Here is a 21,530-nt window from a genome sequence, read left to right as displayed (position 1 = left end):
CAGGCCTAAGAAAGAGATTTGTCCTATTAAAAGTCAGTGCATGTTGCAGGTCCAGGTCATAATTTTTGGTACAGTTTATCAGCATAAGTCAGCATCTAAAGAAGCAGAGTTGACCTTCACTGACCTCTGCCTTTCATTCCTGTTCCAGTGTATCCTTTCCCTTTGGCCAGCATTGTCTACATTCCTATATAGCAATGCAGACTGAGAAATTTATTCCAGTTCAGCTGTTTTTCCCACCTTACAATTCCTGTACTAACCTCCATTTTTTTCATCTTAACTAATCCCTTCTTGCTTGGCACCATACAGACACTTTGCTGACATCATGGCAGATAACCATCACTGCATTTTGTCCACAAAATCTGCAACCATAGTGTGTGCCTAATACATAAGTAAGAAACCTTTGGTACCCATGTCCAAAATCAAGTGGCATGACACCACTTAAAGAGAATTTTGTTCACTTGTGGTGAAGTGAACAAGCCCTAGAAACTGTTCAGCTAATCCATGGTCCTGTGTTGGCAAGCATGACTGGCTAATGAGAAATGAGCCACTGGTGAAGTGGGAAGAATATGGTGAGATGGCACAGAAGAAAAGATAGGGACTGTGATGTGGATCCTGCATCAAATGAATAGGATGTCTCAAGGAAAAGGAAGAGGAAGCAAAGTCAAGATGGTATATAAAGAGAATGAGAGGCAGACACGAAAAATAAAAACCCAAAAACCCAAACCAAAAAAACCCCAAACAAAAAAACAAGAAAAAAAAAAAGGGGGAAATGGAGCAATGGCAGAAGGAAGAAAAGAGAATGCACAAAGCCTAGCATTTGGTCCACTCTGATATTCCCAACACCATCCCAAAGCAATACACTGAAAGGAGGTTATTTTTTTATAACCCATGGAAGTGGGTTACTTTCCCAGCTCAATCAGGGCTGTACAGAGGTCAATATGTTGTCTTGAATCAGGACTTGCCTTTTTAACAGGTGTCATGCTTGCAGTACATATTCAATAAAACCTAGGACAATGCTAGTTATGAATAAGTTCTCCCACTCCCAGTATTAATAAAATTTGTGGGTACTATTTATTTTAAAAAGATGCTTATAATATATAATTTTAAAGGCACCCCATGTAGCACATAATGGGGCACTGCAAATTGGTTATATAATAAGTAAGTAGAAGAAAGAACAATATAAACAGTGGTTTGCAGCCTTGACCCTATGGTGTTTCCTGCCACAACGAAAGTAAAAACACATGTTCCCTGACAACCATCAAGCACTTTGTCACTGCTGTTGGACATTTCGATGCCTTAGGGCTTGTCTACATGCAAAGCTACATGGGTTTGGCTGGGTTTAATTTGCTGCAAAGGGCTGTGTGAATTCTTATTTTGACCCAAATCAGACTTGCTTCAGTTTAGTTCAACAAATTAAAGGTCAGATAAAAGCCAAGTAACTCTGTTGATTAGGACAATCACAGTTCTAATCAATTGCTTACAATTATAGTGTTGCCTCTGATGGCAAAAGCTGACTTTCTACTAGCTTATCTTGATGAAGTTTCACCTGATTTCTCAGACTGTCTTAATTGACTTAAATTGTGCCTGAATGGTCCTTAGGATCTCGCACCACATGGTTAATGTCACCAAATCTTTGCCTCTGCTGCTGAATGCAGAATATATATCTAAAATAATAATTTCAGTGGGGAAGTGCTGGTTACTCTGAAACTTACCTTTTTTTTTCCACTACTGCACCCAAACACAAGCATTTCTCAGCATACAAATGATGGCAGAAGCAGGACACAGAGCACTCCAAACTAAACAGGTGCATCATACATACACTGAGAGACCCTTGGTGTTTCCTTAATTCAAAGCCTGCAAGAGCAATTTTGCCTTAGTCTTGCTGGGTTGAGTGCTTAGTATGAATATTTAGCACCAGTGCCCAAACACAGGGAAAGCTATATGCTTAGGGAAATGTAATGGAAATGAAGAATTAAACAAATGGAAAACCAGCCAGCATTATTCAAAAGAAAAGTGTCCACAGAAGTAGTTATACCAGTACACTAATACCAGGACAATTGTAACACTGTAATAACATCAGTGCAGTTCCCAAGTCTTGCTGCAGAGAAGCAAAACTTGTCTCAGTTTTTAAAAGGCTTGTCAGCATCCTTATTTCCAAGGAAACACTCCAAGTACTTCCTCTTTGGAGGAACAGCTCACAGCAGCGGATTCATTTTGTGATTTTCCAGTATTAATTTTAGGCCAAGGTAACTCAGGCAAGCATAAGGTAAACTTCACTTAATTGCTCCAATATTGTAACAAGATGTCTCAGAAAACAAATCATTTGTTGAGAAGGGAGGCTCTGCTAGGTCACCCCACGACCTGAAACCTCAGCTACCCCAAGAGCAGTGCAACGACAGCGCTGGCACAATCAAATAGGTGTTTAGACTGACTGGGTGACACTATGGCTTAATTAAAAATATATGCCACACACCAAACATGTACAGCAAATCCTGCTTCCACGGAATGCTAAGGTTTGTGGTGTTTTTTATGCTATTAGAGAAAGCCTAGCTTACACTTGAGAACACAATCAAAAAACACCAAAGTGTTAAAATTTTATGAGGGCATATCCATCATTTTGTCTTTCAAAGACAACCTGTCTTTGTGCTCATGGTTAAATTAACAGTATTAGATATCATAAACCTGAAAGTTACACGTATTTTGGGGGTTATCAGCCGCTGTTAGCTTTCCTACTGTGGTGACCTGTAACACAGTTTGTTTCAATCAGGAAGCTGCACAGGGAAGAACTGTGCTCTTCCCAGCAGCAGCTTCATAGTTCTTTGAACCTCTTCCCTCACCGCACTCCTTAAGCAAGAATGTGCTTTATGCAACTTCAAGGAAACCACTCGGTTACGCCGTGACACAGATCCCGACATCGTGAGGCTTTTCCATGCGTGTCCTTAGCTGTCACCTCGGACTCCCGCACGCTCCCTACTCTGCCCTCATCTCATGGAGGCCACTAAACGCACTTTGCCCCCGATTTCACATGCAGACCGAGCGCCACGCGGACGTACATCAGCCGTCCGGCCCGCTCGACACCTGCGCTAACAGGAGGCAGGGCAGGACCATGGCCCCCTTTGTGTCCCCGCGTCCCAAGGGGACCTGCCGGCCCTTCCCCGGGGTCCTGCCGCGTCCCCCATCCACACCCCAGCCCGCACCCTCCCAGGGGGGGATTTAAACCAGACCCCGGAAGCCTACCCTGCCGGCGCGGTGCACACCGGGAGCTGTAGTCCCAGCTCGCCAGCGGCCTTCCTGCCTTTGAGCGCCGGGGACTGGGGCGGGGAAACCACGAGTCCCGTGAGCCTCTGCGGCGGGGGGGGCTGGCGTTTGAACCGGCGGCGTTGTTGTTGACGCCATATTGCTGGTGCGGGGGTTACGGCCGGGAGCGCCATCGCCGCCGCCATCGCCGCCGCCCGGGCCCCGCCATCGCCATCGCCCCGCATCGGCCACCCCGCAGCGCGCACCTGGGACCGGCACCGCGCCCCTCGGCACTGCTCGTGCCCCGCCACCGGCCGCGGGCGGAATTTGTCCCGGCCGGGCAGAGCGGAGCGGGCGGAGAGAGCGGAGATCTAGCCGAACTGAACCGGGGCTGCTGCTGCCGCTGCCGGGGCCGCTCCCTAGAGAGAGGCCGGCGGGGAGGCGGCGGAGGCGGCCCTGACGCAGCCGCCCCCTCCTTTCCCTTCCCTCCCCCCCAGCCCACTCCAGACAGCGAGGAAGACGCCTCTGGGCAGGGCCGGCTGCTGCTGCCTTCACCGCTGCCCCTCGCTCCGAGCCCCCTTGGCCGCTCCGCGCCATGGCTTGCGGCGCCACTTTGAAAAGGACTCTGGATTTCGACCCGCTGCTGAGCCCGGCGTCCCCGAAGCGAAGGCGATGTGCGCCATTGTCAGCCCCGGCCTCAGCCGCCTCCTCCTCCTTCGCCGCCGCTGCCTCCTCCCCGCAGAAATACCTGCGCATGGAGCCCTCGCCCTTCGGAGAGGTGTCGTCCCGGCTCACCACAGGTGAGGGACGCGGCACTCCTTGCGCCCGGCAGCCCCCTCCGCCCCCACCCCCACCGGGGGCAGTTCGGCGGGGAGGGGGCCGGGAAGGCGGCCGGGAAGCGGGGAAGAGGAAGGGGGCGGGGGGGGGGGGGGGCAGTTGGGTGGGTCTGGCGTCCCCCTCCAGCCATTTTCTGCCGGGCTGTGCGGCTGGCAGCGGCCGGGGCGATCCCTGCTCGGCTTGGCACCGAGAGACACAATAGAAATGGCCGTTTGCAGCAGGAGAGGAGGGGGAGGAGGAGGAGGGACGGGGGAGGAAGAAGGGGGGGCGGGTTGAGCCGACGCGGGCGAGTGGCTGTAGGAAAGGGGTCGGTGAAGTCGGGGGAGTGAGACTAGAGAAAGGGACCCGAGCGGCAGACGGGGTGGGGAGTGGGGGTGCTGTTGGGGGAAGCTCGATCCTAGGAAAGGAGGAGGCCGGCTTTTTTTTTTCCCCCTCTTTCTTTTATTTTTTTTTCTTGTTTGTTTTTTTCTTTTTTTCTTTTTTTCTTTTTTTCTTTTTTTCTTTTTTTCTTTTTTTCTTTTTTTCTTTTTTTTTTTTCTTTTTTTTCCTTCCTGTTTCACGGGTGCATGGATGTGGCAAGGAGAGCCGCAGGGTCGAGTCGAGCTGCGGAAACGCTGGGGGCGGCAGGGGACGGGGTTGTGCCTGAGGTGGGGCTGGGGTCGGGAGGCGGCGGGGCCCCAGTCGATCTCCTTCCTCCTCGCAGCCATTATCGGTGGGTCGAGGCAGCGGCACCTCCTCCCGCTGCTCAGACATCGGGGGAGGGCGAGGGGGCAGGGCGGGGAGGCCGGCCTGTCATCCATCACCCGCAAAACGCCAGTGGGAAAAAGCAAAAGCGGATAAAACAAAGGGGTAATGCCCACTTCCCAGCCGCTTTATACGGGCCATCGTCCCGGATAACCCATTCTGTGGTATCCTTAAAAGTTCCGTAGGAAAACGGAGCGTTAAAAGCAGTTGTGTGCAAGGGTGAGAGTTGCCTTTAGGGCAGATAAAATGGAATCGGGCGGTCTCCTCCTCTCGTCTGAGAGACGCGGGGCGAGAACGAAACCCTTTTACATTCTTAAGGTGCTAGAGATGAGTCAATCGGCGATCCTTAAAGGCTCGAGGTCTGCTTGAGTAATGGTTGTCAATTAAAAATGAACCGAGTCCTTTTTAGCAGCGAGTAGGGAGAGAAGAAAGGAACGACTCTTGGTTGGGCATGCGGGATTGATTGGCCCGTGCCATGCTAAGTCCAGTGGGCAGCTTCCAGCGATGCACTCGGGCACGGCGCAGCTCGCGGCCATGAGCGGCTGTAGCGCCGAGGTATGGATATATCCGTGTCCTTTGTGTGCAGAGAAAAAAAAGCCCTCTGCAGTTGTTGCAGCAGAATTCCATCCGCTGTTGTGTTTGGTACTCTCTTTTATAACAAAAGTTGGCTCCAGGTTACCAAGTCCTGAATTGGAACGTTCAAATTGCCATCTACACGTAGGACAGTGCCTTGTTTCGATATTCTTAGTTCGGAAAACGGTACCATACAACAGATTTTTTTAGAGGTTTTAATCAAATAATAAGAAATTGCTATGTAGGAAGTATAGAGGGCATACAGAGTAAAACTTGGCATCAGTGCCTTGATATTTTTTTGAACCTCTAGGAAAGGATCTTGAATGAGTCAGCGGTCTGGGATGAGAGCTGTGATGGATGGCACTCCCTGGTACAGCAAGGCATTACATGTACTTTGAAATAGATATTTAAAATCAGACCTAATTTGATTCTTTTAGAGGATAAGTGTTGCTTCTTTGCAATGATTTTTTTTTTGGTTTCTTTGGGGTTTGGAGAGCTTAGGTTATGAATATTTAATATATATATTGTCTGGCCAGTAAATATGTATTGCTGAAAGGAGGCAAATCAATAAAATTTTCAGAAAAGACAATCTACAGCAGTATCTGAGGTAATACCTAAGCTTCTACCCTAACCATTCTGAAGGGCTTAAAAATTGAAATGCTACTGAAATTGAGCAAATACAGGCCCCTTTATCTCCTTAGAAAATCAGAGATGCAGGTGGTAGTCCATGCGACAAGGTGATTTCTGTACAGACAAGGATGCATTGTATGTATAAAAGACGTGTTTAATATCATGAAAAGTGAATGACAGTAGATCAAAATGTCTCGTTCAGCACTTAAATACTCCTAAGCAAAACTTGAAGAATTTATAAGTTGTGCATGTTTACGTGGGTTTTGCTTAAAAGCTCCCTCTGTGGTTTCCGTTACAGAAAAAATTCTTTACAGTGTGCTGGTATAAATGTATCGGTTAATCAGCTTGCTTTAATTTCAGTTTAATTTGGGGCCATTATCATATGTTGTGTATATTTCATTTCGACCCTCACTGAGTGAAGTAGAGCTCATAATTTTAAAGGGGCCTGTTGAAAGATTGTGTGTGATTCATCGAATTTTGTAAATGTACCTGTGAACTAATAGTTTTGCATTTCTCTTGGTAGTCACTTAAAAGAATCAGATGGTTTATTCTAGAGCTCTGACTTAGGTTGAGGCCTAGTGTGCTGCAGAAATATATATTGCTTTCCACTGACTCTAAAATGAGTTCACATGACCATTTGTGATGCAGATGTCCGTATTAGGATCAGATAAATCTTGCTGTATTTGTGATAAGAATTCCAGTCTGATTTAAAAAGTGTTCCCAAATCACCATTTTGTGTTAGTTTTTGTGGTGGGAAATTTATTAACAATAGTCAGGATTCAGTTGACTTGGACTTTTCTCAGCCTGTTACTGTAATCCTTACATTTCCAGCACTTAAAAAGCGTCTGTCTGAATTTTGTGCAATGAATATTAATGTTCATATGAAATCAGAGCTCTAGATATAAAGGACCTGATGCTTAGGCTTTAAGTTCATATTTGAACATTTTTCTTCTGTCTGATATTCTGACCTGGTAGTGTTTAACTTCACACAGTGAAGACCATATCAGCACCAGGACTTCTCAGCCACAGTAGTCATCATTTCAAAAATGAATTATCTGGAAGCAGAATACAGATTGATGGAGGGGTGTGCTGAGAACTGAGTATACAGTGTGGTGGGGCAGATGAGAAAACAGCTGTCTGTATAGAGTGGTCACAGACAAATAACCAGTCTGTTCGAGAGAGGGTAGGCTTATTCAAGACGAAATTTATCTCTCACAAGAGTGTTTTAATATTTTGTGGTTATTTGAACAGCTGTTAGGTCACTTCCAGTTTCTCGGTGAATTTGGCAGCCAAACTGTAATTGTGGCTTTTCAGTCTGTACTTTCTGTGGAATTGTGCTTACTGGCTTGGGCATTCTCATGAGTACGAAAAAATTTGCTAATTTTTAGCATTAGCATTATTTGCATGTAGAATGATGTTTTTAAAACTCTGTCCACTGTAAGCAGTGCAGAACATACCTGCCTAGTGTAAAACTGGTTTAGTTTTGAAAGATTGCTCCTCTTACATATTTTTCTACTGCTTGAATACTACAGATGTGTTTTAGTTTCATGTTTCTAGCTATAAATGAGACTGTTTTGTGTAATTAGAATAACTGCACCTGGGTCTGGATGCTGCCTATGTGCCTATGCATACAATTGTTGGGTTTCCTCTGAAGTCCAAAGGGTGCTTTTCTGTTTCAAAGCTGTTAAATAAATTCAAGTGTGAAAGGAGAAAACATTGGCAATATTATTTCTCTGTTTTCTGCTGGAGGTTTTGGAACCACTGTTTGCAGTTTTACCCAGATCACAAATTGTTTGAGAGTGGGGAGAAAAATCAAAAAACTACATTTAAATTTTTTAAATTCTGAGGCAAGTTAAGAAGGCCTGCATGTCTGGACATTTCTGAGATTGAAGCTACAGTGGGAAATACAGTTGAAAGAAATGGAGGGGGGCAGAAGCAAAAAATAATGTTGATCTTAAGGATTTAAATCTCTTAATTCTTGGTACATAGAAATTCTGAAGACAGATTGAGAGCACAAGTTTTTTTCCACACATCATTCAAAACCATAGGTTAACTTGAAAGACCTTTGTGCAGTCAAAAAGGATGAAATAATTTAAAAATCCACCAACTTTAGCACATGCAGTTTTTCCTCCATCTGAAACATTCATCTGCCTCAGCACTTCCCCAGCAACTAACTGATGTTGCAAACTAAAAACCTTAGAAGGTGTTGAGAACAGACCTCTCATAAGGGACTCTTTACAAACAGGAGGTAGACAAATTTGCCTTCAGTATGTCTTTTTTGTCTTTTTTCTTTCACAGAATAGTCTGGAAAAATATTGATGCAATTGACACAGTTTTTAAAAGTTAATTCAAGAAAATGCCTTTGACCTTTTTGGATCGGAAGAACTGTTAAGTCTTCCCTGTGGGCTGTCCTCCTGTGACCTTTGAGTTGCCCTCTTGAGCAAACTGAACTACTTCTGTCTAAAACTTGATCAGGCAATGGCCAAGCATTTTAAATGAACAGATCCAGTGGCTTTGGAATGTGACATATTAGTAGTGCTGCATCTCTTTCTGCTTAATTTCTGTTTTGTTAGCTTATCCACATGTGTATTTATTGCTAAATTACCTTGGTGAGATGCCAGGTTTCTCATTGTGCTCCAGTATTGCAGAAATCATTAGGATTTTAAAAGACAAGACATTCCCGCCCCTTAAAAAAAGTCACGTAATGGCTGTATCTGGACTTCATAATTTAATTTATATGAGAAATTTTTGTATAGATGCCTGTGGTGACTATAAATGTTAAATACCCTTGGTTATAGATGTCATAAAATGTTGAAGCCTTTTTTTTTGTTTCAATGGCAAGTCTGATAAATGCAATGTGACTTTTTATGTGAAGGGAAGATCTAATTGCTGTGTCTAATATATTTTGCATTGCTTGATTTATTTTTCATTCCTCAATCCCTTGATCAGGAGAACTGGGACTTCCTGAAATAATACCTTTGCAGGATGAGCTAATGCATATGTGAGCATCCAGCTTGTGGGAGAACCAGAACTTTTGTCAGCCTGAAACCTGGAGTAACTGGATCTCATGGGGTGGCCTGCTCTGTGCCCCAGTCCTTGGCAAGCTGCTTCTGTCCATTCTGTAGCTATTGCCAGAGGCTGTGAGGTGTCAGCCTGTACCATTATCATGTTTTCTCTCTGGCTTAGAGCATGCTACTCTGAAGAGGAGCATGGTTTCCAAAAGTACACATTCTGTTACTAGCCTCTTAACATGCCTAACTGGGTAGCATAGGTGGAGTGGTTGATCTGAGACCAAAGCAAGAGAATAAGAGGAATATTTGGGTTGTTTTAATTTCTGTCTCTGCCAGGGTTCCCTGATTAAGTAGAAAAAAAACCCTGAGGAATACCTTTACCCATTGCTCTGCTGCAGTGCTGCCTTTAGGGGAAACTGGCATCTTAAAATTAACGTTGTATGTCAGTAGTCTGGTGGGGAGAACAAAAGTAGGAATGTGGTAACATCAGCTAGGTGTTGAATAAGGTTGAAGACTTGAAGGAAATGTTATATGTAAATTTGAACTAGGACAGTGGAGCAGTTGTGCTTCAACAGAAGATGAAATCCCTAAAGACACATGCCATTGACATCAGGATAGCATTTGATTACTTAGAAAAAATCTCAGCATGCTTCGAGTTTGAATGCATACAATGAATGGTGACATTGCAAACTGAAACCTGAGCTAAAGGTTCCATTTCAGGCCAGGAAGACTGCTGCTCTGATTTCAGTGCATTGAGTCACCTTCCTGTGTGTTTTGCTGCATTTTCCTTTAGCTAAATGAGAGAAGCCAGGAATTGGGATGAGAGATTGATAGTTCATAAATCAAGCCCAAAGAAGAAAGTCCTTCAGGTGAAGCAGTCAGCACCTTCATAGTTGATAAGCAATTATTAAAATGGAGAAAATAATTGTTTGCCTTCTTAACTTTTTAAGTTGAACTGCTGTTTCCTTTGTACATAATTTCTATGTAATTACAGGTCAGGATGAAGTAATTAGATGGCAGAATTTTGAAAAATATTAACTTGACTTCTTATCATGAACTTAAGTTTTCATCACTCCCTGGAAATTAATATTTGGCTTTGTAATCCATTAGTGTGAAAATCATATTTCAGATGTCAAACTTGACCTCTAATTTACCCTCTTGATCCTCTCTTCATTCGGAAATCTTTGTTCTCCAAATGGTATCTCAAGTTCTGAAAGATCTTAATGCAAAATTTAAAGAACCTATGTACTCAACTTTATGGTCTCAGTACACAGTTCTGTATATAAAAAAAAAGAGTATCTATGCATTCCATTATATTCAGGTATATTGGACTGAATCCCTGATGCCTTTGGTGGTTATGGTGAGACGATAGCAATTTTCATTTGTCATTCTTAATCTTAGCCTTGAACCTGAAGGAGAAGGGGGCATAAACCAGAATCTTGTATAACTGGTAGAGATTCATGGTCATGTTGAGTTTGAAATGCTAATTATGAAGCATTAATTCATTTTGGTGTGTTAGCAGTGTGGCTTTTTCTTGCTGCTACACCAGATTTGGCAAGTCTGATTTTTCACTTCCAGGACCTCTGCCTGGTGTTTCCTGTTAAGTAGCTCTGCGCCTTCAGAGGCGTCTCTAACCAGCAGGAAGCACTGAGCTCAGTGGGTGAAATTACAAAGAAACTGAGGATAGGCCACAGTGATGTGTATTTCATCATATTAAATATTTTTCTTTTGTCATCGCAGATCAAATCGTTGTCTGATGTACAATATCTGATTTGAACTTCAGTGTATGTTCAAGGTGGATGAAAGCTTTTATTTAAAATACCTAGTAAGTTGTATGTGATGCAAGTTTTCACTTAAATTTTGTAGTCTTAGAGAAGGTGACAGAGTAGATTTTCTTTAATGAGTGTTATTTCAGATCCTGAGTTTTTATATATAAAATAATTTGTTAATTAAAATGCATGTCATTGTTTTAAAGGACAGTTGGGATCTCCACACTGAGGAACGTAAAAAAACTGCTGTATTTGACACTGACAATGTTCAGTGCACATTTTAATTCGGTTGTGCACTGCAGAGAGAATAGTCAGAACGAATTGGAAGCTGGAGAAGTTAAAAAACTGAACTTGAAAAAGCAGGAAGGTTTTCTGGAAGCAAAAGTAGGTTGGATCTGCTAATTCTAAGCTTTGTTTAACTGGGTCAGAGTTTTAAAAGTCTTTGCAGTTAGATGTCTGCTCTATAGATGGTGTTCAGAAGTTTTCTGGTTTGCACTACCTTAATATTTCATGGCTTCCTGCAAATGCTGAGGTGCTGTAGAAACATTGTTAATATATTTGTGTGGAATTATGAAACAGAACCGTAAGTGGGAGAAGTAACTTGGTGCATTTAAGCAGTTTTTCTTACTGTATTAGATTATTTTAATTTGACATTCAGATTTTCAGTTAAAATGAGTCATAAGTATTTGCAGGTTTACATTTCACTTCACAGTGAGGTAGTTTCCTTTTTAGTCTAAGATTTTATGCTACCATAAGTTAGTAAGAATGTCTGCTTATTCTTTACTGATATAAAAATGTGCCTGCTGTATTTGAAGCATTCCTGGTATGATTGTTCAAGTGAGAAGTCATTGAAAGTTTGGTGCTGTGTTAAACTTGCATTTCTTGACTGTTAATCTCCATTTTATAAATGGTGGAAATCGGGAAGTATGAGTCAGTCTCCTTGCCTGCTATCAGCAAGGCTCTGAGTACAGTTCAGTTCTCTGCTGAGAGTTGTGCCTCAAATCTAAGTTAGTCTGAGTAGAGAAATACCATTTACCAAACCAGGTTATGGACATGCTTAGCAAGTGTTCAGTCAGTGCTTAACATTTCAGGCTTTTTTCTTTCTGGCTGCTGTTGGCAGTGTAGGCAGTGTCATGTTTAAATAGTCCTTTCTCTTAAACTTTGCTTAGTTCTATACCTTTACTGAAGTCATAGTAGTGCTAACTGTTGAAGTGATTTTGTCAGGATGGGGATCTCCCGGTATCTGTCAGTAGAGTTTCTTAAGAGTTTTGATCTTCACGGCAAGATTGGGAGGTGGGAATTTAAAAAGGGTTGCCAAATTAGAAGTAGATGAAATCGCGTAATATCTTTGAGACTTGTCCACAGTTCAGTGTAATTTGGAATAGAATCATGTATCTTCAGTGCACAAATCTTAATTTTCAGTCCTAGTTGTTACTGTTTTCCCAAAGTTCACAGCTGATTTCTCCTCCTCCTCTCCCTGATTTCCCCACACATCCCCTCTTGCTTTTGCTCCTTCTATTCTGGCTGGTATTTTAACGTTCCCTCTAAAATATTCCTTGTTTAATTTCCAGGGTTTGTTTGGACTTAAGGAGACAAGGCATATGATTGTTGATTTAACTCTTGCAGTTTTATCAGTTGACCAGAGTCTGTTTACACTTTTTGTCCTTAATGATTTTGGTAGCTAATGTGGTTTGAGAATGTTTCTGCAAAAAAAGGTACAAGAAAGAAGAACTATAGAAAAGATTTTTATCCAAGCTGTTACACCTGAAATTTGTCGTAATTTTTTTGCGGTTCACGTGGAGTTCGGAAAGTGTGGCCAGGGCAAAGTAATCATGGTCTGTTACGTTCTTCAGTTAATACAAATGCAGTGTGAATATGTGCAGTCATGTCTCTCACAGTGTAAATATGCATTAGGACAGATGATCCCACGAGATAGTTTGGTTCCCATTCAAAATTACGCAGTATCACTGCAGCCAGAACAGCACTTGATTTTGAGAAGTATTGTTCTACCACCATAGTGCCATTGAGTATAAACATTGTTAGGGCATTCTCTGACTGATGTGTGTATGCACATGACCAGCTCCTGTGGGATGGTGTTTAATTTTGGAAGCTTGACTGCATCTTGGTTTAACATGATTTGTGTAGTTCGGTACCCTGCAGGAGTGTGTGTATCTTGTCCTGCAGAAAATATGAATCCTCCATCCCCCTGCGCCACTTTCTTGTGGCTCCTTCTCTTAATTTACCTGGTGTGCTTTTTTATTACTGTTTTATTGTTGTCTTCTGCATTTGCTGCTTCTTTGAACCATATTACTGACCTCCCATTGGAGAGTTGAAAATCGTACAGCTGCAGGCATGGAGTGAAGGGATCAAGTCCTTAATCAGTGGGCAGAATCCAAGAAGCTCCTTTGCTGACACTCCTGTTGACTCAAAACAGTTTTCTCTCTTTTTATGAATTGGAAATCTCTAGACTGACTCATGGAATTGAACCATGACAGTATTTAAACATCTGAACTGAAAATTGGTGTTTCCTTCCACTTGGTCTAGCAGAGGCTTGAGCCACTGACTGAAGAAGGTGGTAGCTGAAGTTGTCTGTGTCACATGGTTCCTTATTAGAAATGTTCAGATATGGAACCTCAGTAGCACATGGATTACAAACACGAAATTTGGTTAAAGTTTCCATGGTATTTTATTGGCAAAATGTGACAGAAATGGGAAGGTTCTGGGTGGAGCACTTTGTAACTCTGACATATCACATGGATTTATATGTACCTGAGTTTTGGGAAGTTGTCTTTGCTAAAGTGTCTAGAAGTGTCAGTGAAGCCAGTCGTGCAGGTGATCTTTTTCTTCATGTTTGGAGTGTTTGAAAGTAAGAGTTCTCATAAAGGATGAGAGTCTTTGGAAAATTTCTTTATGGGAGGGTCTTATGTAAAAAATGGAAAATTCCTTTTTTTTCTTGACTATTCTACATTGCTAGAGGATGTGCAGTTAGGCCACTGATGCGCCTGAGAGCCATTTGGCTCTCAGGTATGTGGAATTTCAGAGAGAAGGCACACAGGACTGGTAGTTCCTGTTGCAAGGATTAGTTTTTCCCTTATGATTCTACATTGGAGATGAGATTATTAAAATAATTTGCTGCACTTTTTTCATTGCAAGTAAAAGCTGCACTACAAATTGCCATACTCCTTTAAAAGAGACTGTTGATCCATCTACTGTGTTTTATTTGGATAAATTTGAGGCTGTCAAAAATGTTGTGGAAAGCTTTTGTATTTTTCCTGTCAGCTTCCAATTCTTTGATATTTTAAGCAGTAGGTGCTTAATCCATGTTGTTTAAATTGTGTTTTCTTCTTCTCTGTGCTGCCTGTAGGCCACTCAACCTACAGATCGGAATGGCAATTCATGTGGATGTTTTATTTTAGAGTCTCTTGTTACTGTAAACTCTGTGAGTGATAAATGCTGTGTGGGGGTGAAAGATTAAAGATTAAATATATGAAACTAAGATAATTAATACCAGTATAATTTTTATAGCCAAATTCTTATCCATGCACATTGTATCATTCCCAAATTTTAGGATGTTGGATTTTTTGTTAGCGGTACTCTGGGGCCAATATTTGACCTTAACTATGAACATTTTTGCAAGTGTTCTCCTGGTGTAAACAGTCTGGGTTACCTTTCTTCTAATTAGTTAAATGGTTTTATGTCATAGGTAAAACATGATGGGTTTTGCAGGTCATGTTTTAAGAGTCTTTTATCATCTCTTATTTATCTGCAGCATTTGATGTTTGAGTGGAAATCAAGCAAAATAGTGAAATGTAAAGGGTTTTTTTTCTTTTTAGAACAAATTCTGTACAACATAAAACAGGAGTACAAACGCATGCAGAAGAGAAGACATTTAGAAAATAGCTTCCAGCAGACAGATCCTTGTTGTTCTACTGATGCACAGCCACATGCATTTCTCCTTACTGGACCAGCTTTGCCAGGTACCCAGATAATTCTGTGTAATTTTCCTGTGTTTTCTTAGACTCTGCTTTTGTAAACAATTTTTTTCTAGTTACTTGGTGGTTTATGTCACCTTCTCACTGGTTACTGTTGTTTTTTAGGCCATAAATTGTATGTAATTCTGCTATATTCTGTTGCTTTGTCAGATTCCATTTTAGTAAATAATTTTCCCCATTACCTGTTGTGTTACTACACATTCCCACCAGTTACTGATGCTTTTTTTGTCAATTTTTGATGGCATTGGTCTGGAAGATGGTAGCTTTTCATTTTAAGAATTGGTTGGACAAAAACCCAGCACTGTTTTCAGGAGACCATCCTGCCTACTCTGTCATTGATGCTGTAAAAGGCTTTTGCAAAGCAGCTGTCTTGGCACCAATATACTGTACTATAATTTTAATATGAAATAGTAGCTTGAATTTGTATGTGGCAACTGCCATGTCAATGGTGTTCACAGTGTTTGTGTGACACTCTTGGGGTTTTGGTAGTTGTACATTGCAGATGTCTTCCTTTTGAGCATCCAGTTCTGCTTCAATAGTAATTAGGAGGATCAAATAGCAGAGAATCTTCAAATGTTTTGCAAAGTTCCTTTAATGTAAGAGGTGTGAAAAAAACTGATTATAAAAAACTGGTTCTGATCCACTTGTAACTGTAAATTTGTGTGCCCAAATATTTACTCTTAGGTACTTCATCTGCAGCATCATCACCATTGAAAAAAGAACAGCCCCTGTTTACTCTCAGACAGGTTGGAATGATCTGTGAACGTTTGCTGAAAGAACGTGAAGAGAAAATCCGTGAAGAGTATGAAGAAATTTTGACCACAAAACTTGCAGGTATCTTACAATTGAGAATAATGTGTGTCAGAGTGAGTTTGAAAGCTTAAAACTTCTCGTATTTTTGTTACAGTGTATGTTTTTTCTGACCTAATCTGATGAAGGAATGAGGTTGCATACATGACAGAAAAAATGATGTTTACTCCCTTTGATAGGTTTTTTCCTTCTGTGCTGCTTTGGATAGAAAGTATGACTCTTAGTTATTACTACTCAGTGCAGACAGTGGTTTTAGTTAGAACTTTCTCTTGCTGTTGTGTCTGAATTGACAGTTTCCCCTTCTTTTTCTTCTTTTTTTTTTTCCTCCAGGAAGACTTAGAGCTCTTTTTGAAGGGCTGTTTTTTTGTTTTGTTTTTTTCTTGCTTGGGAACTGACTTCCTTTTTCTGGAATTTGGCAAGATGACAGTACCTAAGATTTCCCTTTCTCTTCCCAGTACTTACCATTACACTGCTGCCAACAGTGTTGGGTATCTGCTTGAGAGTCAGTTCAGCTGTTTTTCTGATGCTCCATGTTGAATTCTTGTATTTCACAATTCAGCTGAAATTCTTGGCACCTGATTCCAGCTTATCTTTCCAAAGACAATGCTAATGTCAGCATTGTAAGTAAGACCTTTCTTCAGTTTTTGAGGTCCTTTACTTCTAAGCCTCTTGCTAGCATTTGAGCACCTAAATTATCGTGCATTCAGAGGTAGGTGCTTTCACAGTGGGATGTGGAGTCTAATTTAATATTTAGTGTGGTGATAATGAAAATCTGAGCACACTGGTCTGCAGACTTGCTTTTGAATACCTGCAGCTTTTCTGCTTCCCACCTGAAAACACATCAGAATTGAAGTTGGCAGGTCTCTTCAGGTGGGAATAAAACCTTTTACAGACATGCACATCCAGAAAGTCACCAGGCTTGTGGGTTGCTGGTGATAGTATTGTCTCTGCACCTGAGGTTCTGTTCATGTTCTGCACTTGCTGATCTTCTATTTGTGTAAGAAATTGCCATAGTTCTATGTCCCTTTTAAATTTACATCTATTTTAAACCATAACTAGAGCCGTGAATACTTCTGCTACTTTGAGCTTGGTGTTCCATTTCAGTATTTTTCTTTTTAACCTGCTTCAGCCTGATAAATCAGGACTTTATAGAACTTTTTCTCCTAATTTATGTGTGTTGTAGGAATTGGCTCATTTCTTGTATTTTCTCAAATGCATTTCATTTAGTAGGGGTCATAAACATTTGAAGACCAGATGGATTTACATTTGTTCCAGACACTTCTGGAGCACAGGCTTTGTAATTCTTTACACAGGAAGCCCTTCTATCAAGTTCTTCACATATGCCCTGTCTCTCAGTCCCAAAGGGAGCATTGTTTGGTTTGTTTTTGAGAAAGGAATGGGATTGAATTCTGTCTGGGAGTTGTGGTTTAGTGAGATGATTTAGGTTTACTTGTTCTTACGGTGGTCACCAAAAGAGCAGTTTGGGAAGATCATGTTACTGAATCACGTAAATTAGCCAGTAATACATTTTCAACATTATACAGGAATTTAAAGACTGATAAAAGAATCTAGAAATCCCTTACACAGAAGGGCAGTTATGGTTGTCTGCTGACAGAATGGTTATATCCTTTTCTAAACTTTGCGCAGTAAGGTGATACTCTTTGTTACAAAAGTGAAGTCAAAGGAAATGTAACTGGAAATTCCATAATAAATCTCAGTTAAATAGCTTCTTTCAAGTGACTTAACTGAATATTTGCATCTTGGATATTTTCTGAGTCAGAGTTGTCATGTAGGTAGTTGTCACTGAGGACACGGAAAGAACTACACAAGGACACGCTGGTGAGCGAAGCAGGAAAAAGGAATGAGTTTATTTACAAAACTTAGTTCTATACATTTCTTATGGGGCTTGTGGATTGGAGGATGGAATTCTACCTCTCAATCCACATTGGTTAAGCTAACTGTCAATCAACTTTCTCTTCTTACCTAGAAATCTGTAAACAATGAAAGACAGCAAAACATGGCCATTGTTTATAGTAGAAAGTGTGATAAAGTAAAATTTCTGATTCCAATATAAAGAACATTACAGAAAGCTTAGAAAAGTCTTCAAAACTAGGGTGACAGATAGTTAGCCAGATTCTTTCCTTCTTCCATGTTCTTTGTGAGCAGACTTGCTTTTCATACAGAATAAATGTTTAGTAAATGGAAAACTCAGATCATTGCCCTGATTCCTCTTCCTCTGTTATCTGAAACTGCTGTGTTAGTGCAAACTTGGTTTTGCAAGAGCCTTAGGAAAGCACTAACTTGAAAGGTTTTAAAGGATCTGTGAAAAACTGCCTTTTATAGTATTGTAATTGTATTTACGTTATGTCATTTAGCCACCTGATTTAAAATAGTTAGGATGTATATAATACAGTGATGTAAGTATTTGTGCAGTGTACACTTAAATTTTTGAGTTGTTCAATGTAGGCTGCTCCTACCTTTGGATTGCTTAACTTCTGAATCTGAATGTCACAAGAAGGGGGCTTTTTAGTAACTGGATTTTTTAAAAAAATTGCAAAGCCGTAGTTCTGACAAAGATGATGTTGCAAAGCAGCTGTATATGTTGACTTCCACTTTTAAAGAAGAGCATTTGCAAATTTGATTTTGGCCTTTGCTACATTCTTTTAAGAAAAGTTCTAGTTGCTGTTATTTCTTGAAATTGTGTCAGGGCACTAGATCCTTCAGTCTGCTCTTTGTGTTATGTTGTTGTTTGGCTGCTGAAAAGGGGCTGGTCAGAACTGCAGTGAAACAGGTGCTGCTTGTGGGCAGAGGGGAGCTGACCCCAGGCGCCCTTGGTCAGGGATGAATGTCCTGAGATCTTTGGGTCCGCTCCGTACTTTGGGCTGCTGCACTACTTGCTGATTACTGATACCCTGTTTACTTCAAAGGTGAAGCTCATTCCTGCAAGAGGATGGGGACTTTATTGGGGCAAACCTGTGGGACTAGGAACCACTACAAATCTAACTGCATTTTTGGTTGAAGATTGCCTTCTTTGACCTTGCCCTTTTCTCAGAACACCCCACATTGCTGCACATGTATTTTCCCACAAGGGAGGAAGGGGAATGGAGAGGAGCGGCATCTGGTAGATATTACTCTCCTTGTTCAATTTCCTAATTCTGAAAGGTGATATCCTGCTGATGAGTGCAGTATTAAAACTGAATAAAATATTGCAAATGTACTTGTATGTATGTGTGTATAGGAAGAGTAACCTTTCTGGGAAATAACGGTGCTTAGTTCAAAGCCAAGTATGTTCCATATCAAAATTTCATTTCAGATGACACAGTAACCATTTTCATGCAGTCCACAGTCAACTGTATGTCTGCCATAGTAGCTACTTTTGTGATTGGAGTTACTCAAAAGTTAGTCACTTAACATTTCATCCTTTCAGTTTTTTGTTTGCTTTTGATTTTCTGGCAGTCAGCAAATAGAATTTGTAATTCTGTAGCAAATCCCTTCCCCGTACTTTTGTGTTTCCATTTCATTAAATTAATTTTCTTACGTCTGGTAGTGGTAGGAGCAGACAAATCACGTTTCCAACCCTAGCACTGACCTTTTAACTACTCTGTTCCCATTATGGTTCTGTAAAATGGGCACACTTGATTTCTTCAAAATACAGTGTGTGGTACTTTTCAGGTGTGAAGTATATTGAGGTCTCTGTTGTGTGCAGCATAATTCTCTTCAAGTTGACTGCCATCTTTCTCATTTAAAGAAATTTGTAAGGGACAGTCTTTTAATTAAGGGGATGTTGGCTGAATTGTTCTGGAGGATAAAAAAGAAATGTCAGCTATGAACTGTATTAAGTTATTTAAAACTACGAGTTGGGGGTGTGTTTAACTTGTATGATTTCTGTGTGTAAAAATTAGCCCTGAGTATTTTTTTGCTTGATTTAAACTTCATACTCATGCTTGTAATGTTTCATCCTTGCAGAACAATATGACGCATTTGTGAAGTTCACGCATGATCAGATCATGCGACGATATGGAGAACAGCCTGCCAGTTGTGAGTACCTTTCTTCTGGTCCCTGTAGCAGTGTTGAGTTACCAAATGTTCAATAATTTAAATGGCCATTGTTTGCTGTTCAGCTGCTAGGCCCCAAGGTAAAATACTCGAAATTGAGAATATGGAATATTGAGGTTGAAAGGGAGGTGTGAGAGAAAATGCAGCTTGTGTTTAAAACATATAGAATGGATTTCTCATAGCATGCTGGGGTTTTAATTTTGAAACCAGTTTTGGTACTGCCATAGAAGGTTTGCACAGAGCCGATAGTTGTTACTGCTGTCATTAACTCCTTTTTTTTTTTTTTTCCAGATGTTTCATGAATCACACTTTCTGCATATGTGGGCTGCCCTATACACCCTGTTTTATTGTTGCAAGCTATCCCAGTAAAGACTTGCAGCAATGCCATATTTTTTCCCCCCTGTGAACACAGGTTATTTCAAGCTTTTGTCAGTGGCAACCACTCTTATGCAGCAACTGGTTTTGGAGTGCTCCCTGATGTCAGTACCACCTGGATGTGGACCTTTGCTACCTGTAATAATACCAGTGGCCTCATTTGCTGTATCATTACGATTTGGCTTCTTATGTTAATGAGTTTGAAAAAGTAAAGGATTAAAGCTGGTGTTCTAGAAGTTGCCCTTCACTGGTTGTGTAAATAAAAATGTAGAATGACACTTCTGACTGAAGTTAGTGTGGTTTTCATAACTGCACTACAACTGAGCTGTAATCACAGTTAAGTTAGAATGTACTCCCAGGACAATTTTAAGCAAATAGCCCACAGTACTGCCTGTGAAATAGTGAAGGAGGGCATTTCTGTATTCCATGAATTTTTTGGGGGTTAAGAATGGGTTTATATGATTTCTCATTTTTGTAGTTTTTATTTATTCTATCAGTCTTTAACAAATGTTTATTGCTGCAATTTTTCAGTGTATCATTGTTTTACTGCCCTTGTAGTACTGGAATTTAGTTGGAAGAATAAAACATTTACTTCTAATTTGTTTGTTTTTAATATGCAGGTGGAACTTTTGCTGTGTATGAATAAACTTAAATCTGAGTGTTTAAATGAAAACTTTATTTACTAGCAATAGTGGGCGGGTCAGTTTTAGATGAGGAGAAGGAGATGGATTAAAAACTCAGGTCATTCTTCAGAGGCAGAGAAATTTTCCTTAGACAGGCTGTATTGTTTCATCTGAGGAAGCATGTTTGGTACAGAATGAACACAAAACTGGTGATGTAACTTGGTGTAGCTGACTCAAACAACAGCTCCACTTGCCTTCTTTCAGATTTCAGTGACACACTAAAGGAAATCTGTTCATGAGAGAGAGCAGGTACATGTACTGCAGGCTGGACCAGTGTAGGTATTGCAAGAGCTAAAGGTGTGTAATGCCTTTTAAAGGTTGAGAGCCTTGTTGGATGCATTCAGCTGTTGACAGACTGCCGTGTTGGTGCTGGCTGATGCTGTCTGGGCAGTGCTGGGTCTCTGAATCACTGTGAAGTTTCTACATGGCAAGTCCAGATCTGTTGTTGTGGGGTGGAAGTATTGCTACCAAAGGCCTTCAGTTACCTGCTTTGGGGACAAGAAAGCAGTTTCAAAGTAATTGTTTGATTATAAATTGCAGTCTTCTCTAACTTACTGTCAGCTTCTGGTTAAATGGAAGTCTGCTCTGTGGTAGATCTCTGTCCCATCTCAGATTAACAGAGGAGTTTCAGTTGAAGCTGGTAGATGAACTTGGTTTATGCTTACTTCCGGTATCGGAGAAGCCTTGTCATGAGCTCTGCTTCTTGGTGAGCTCTTAGGAAGGAGATTGAAGGTTCAGAATTGGAAACATTGCCACAGTATCAGAGTATTTTCTGCCTCTTCACTTTCCTGAAACCTGTCTTGCCTAAGTATT

At 41.1% G+C, this 21,530-nt stretch overlaps 1 protein-coding gene across 1 annotated transcript; it reads left to right on the top strand.

Annotated features, from left to right (window-relative positions):
- The first annotated feature begins 3,830 nt into the window (after nt 1-3,830).
- AKIRIN2 (akirin 2) lies at nt 3,831-20,632 on the top strand. Its single transcript, XM_063389626.1, has 5 exons — nt 3,831-4,037; nt 14,635-14,778; nt 15,478-15,627; nt 19,570-19,641; nt 19,951-20,632. The coding sequence occupies exons 1-5, from the start codon at nt 3,833-3,835 to the stop codon at nt 19,959-19,961; spliced, it is 582 nt and encodes a 193-aa protein (XP_063245696.1). The 5' UTR covers nt 3,831-3,832; the 3' UTR covers nt 19,962-20,632.
- Nucleotides 20,633-21,530: the final 898 nt, after the last annotated feature.

The sequence above is a fragment of the Prinia subflava genome, chromosome 2 (assembly GCF_021018805.1).
Source record: "Prinia subflava isolate CZ2003 ecotype Zambia chromosome 2, Cam_Psub_1.2, whole genome shotgun sequence".
Taxonomy (NCBI): Eukaryota; Metazoa; Chordata; class Aves; order Passeriformes; family Cisticolidae; genus Prinia; species Prinia subflava.
Note: the sequence above shows the minus strand (reverse complement) of the source record. Positions and strands in the feature narration are given on the sequence as shown.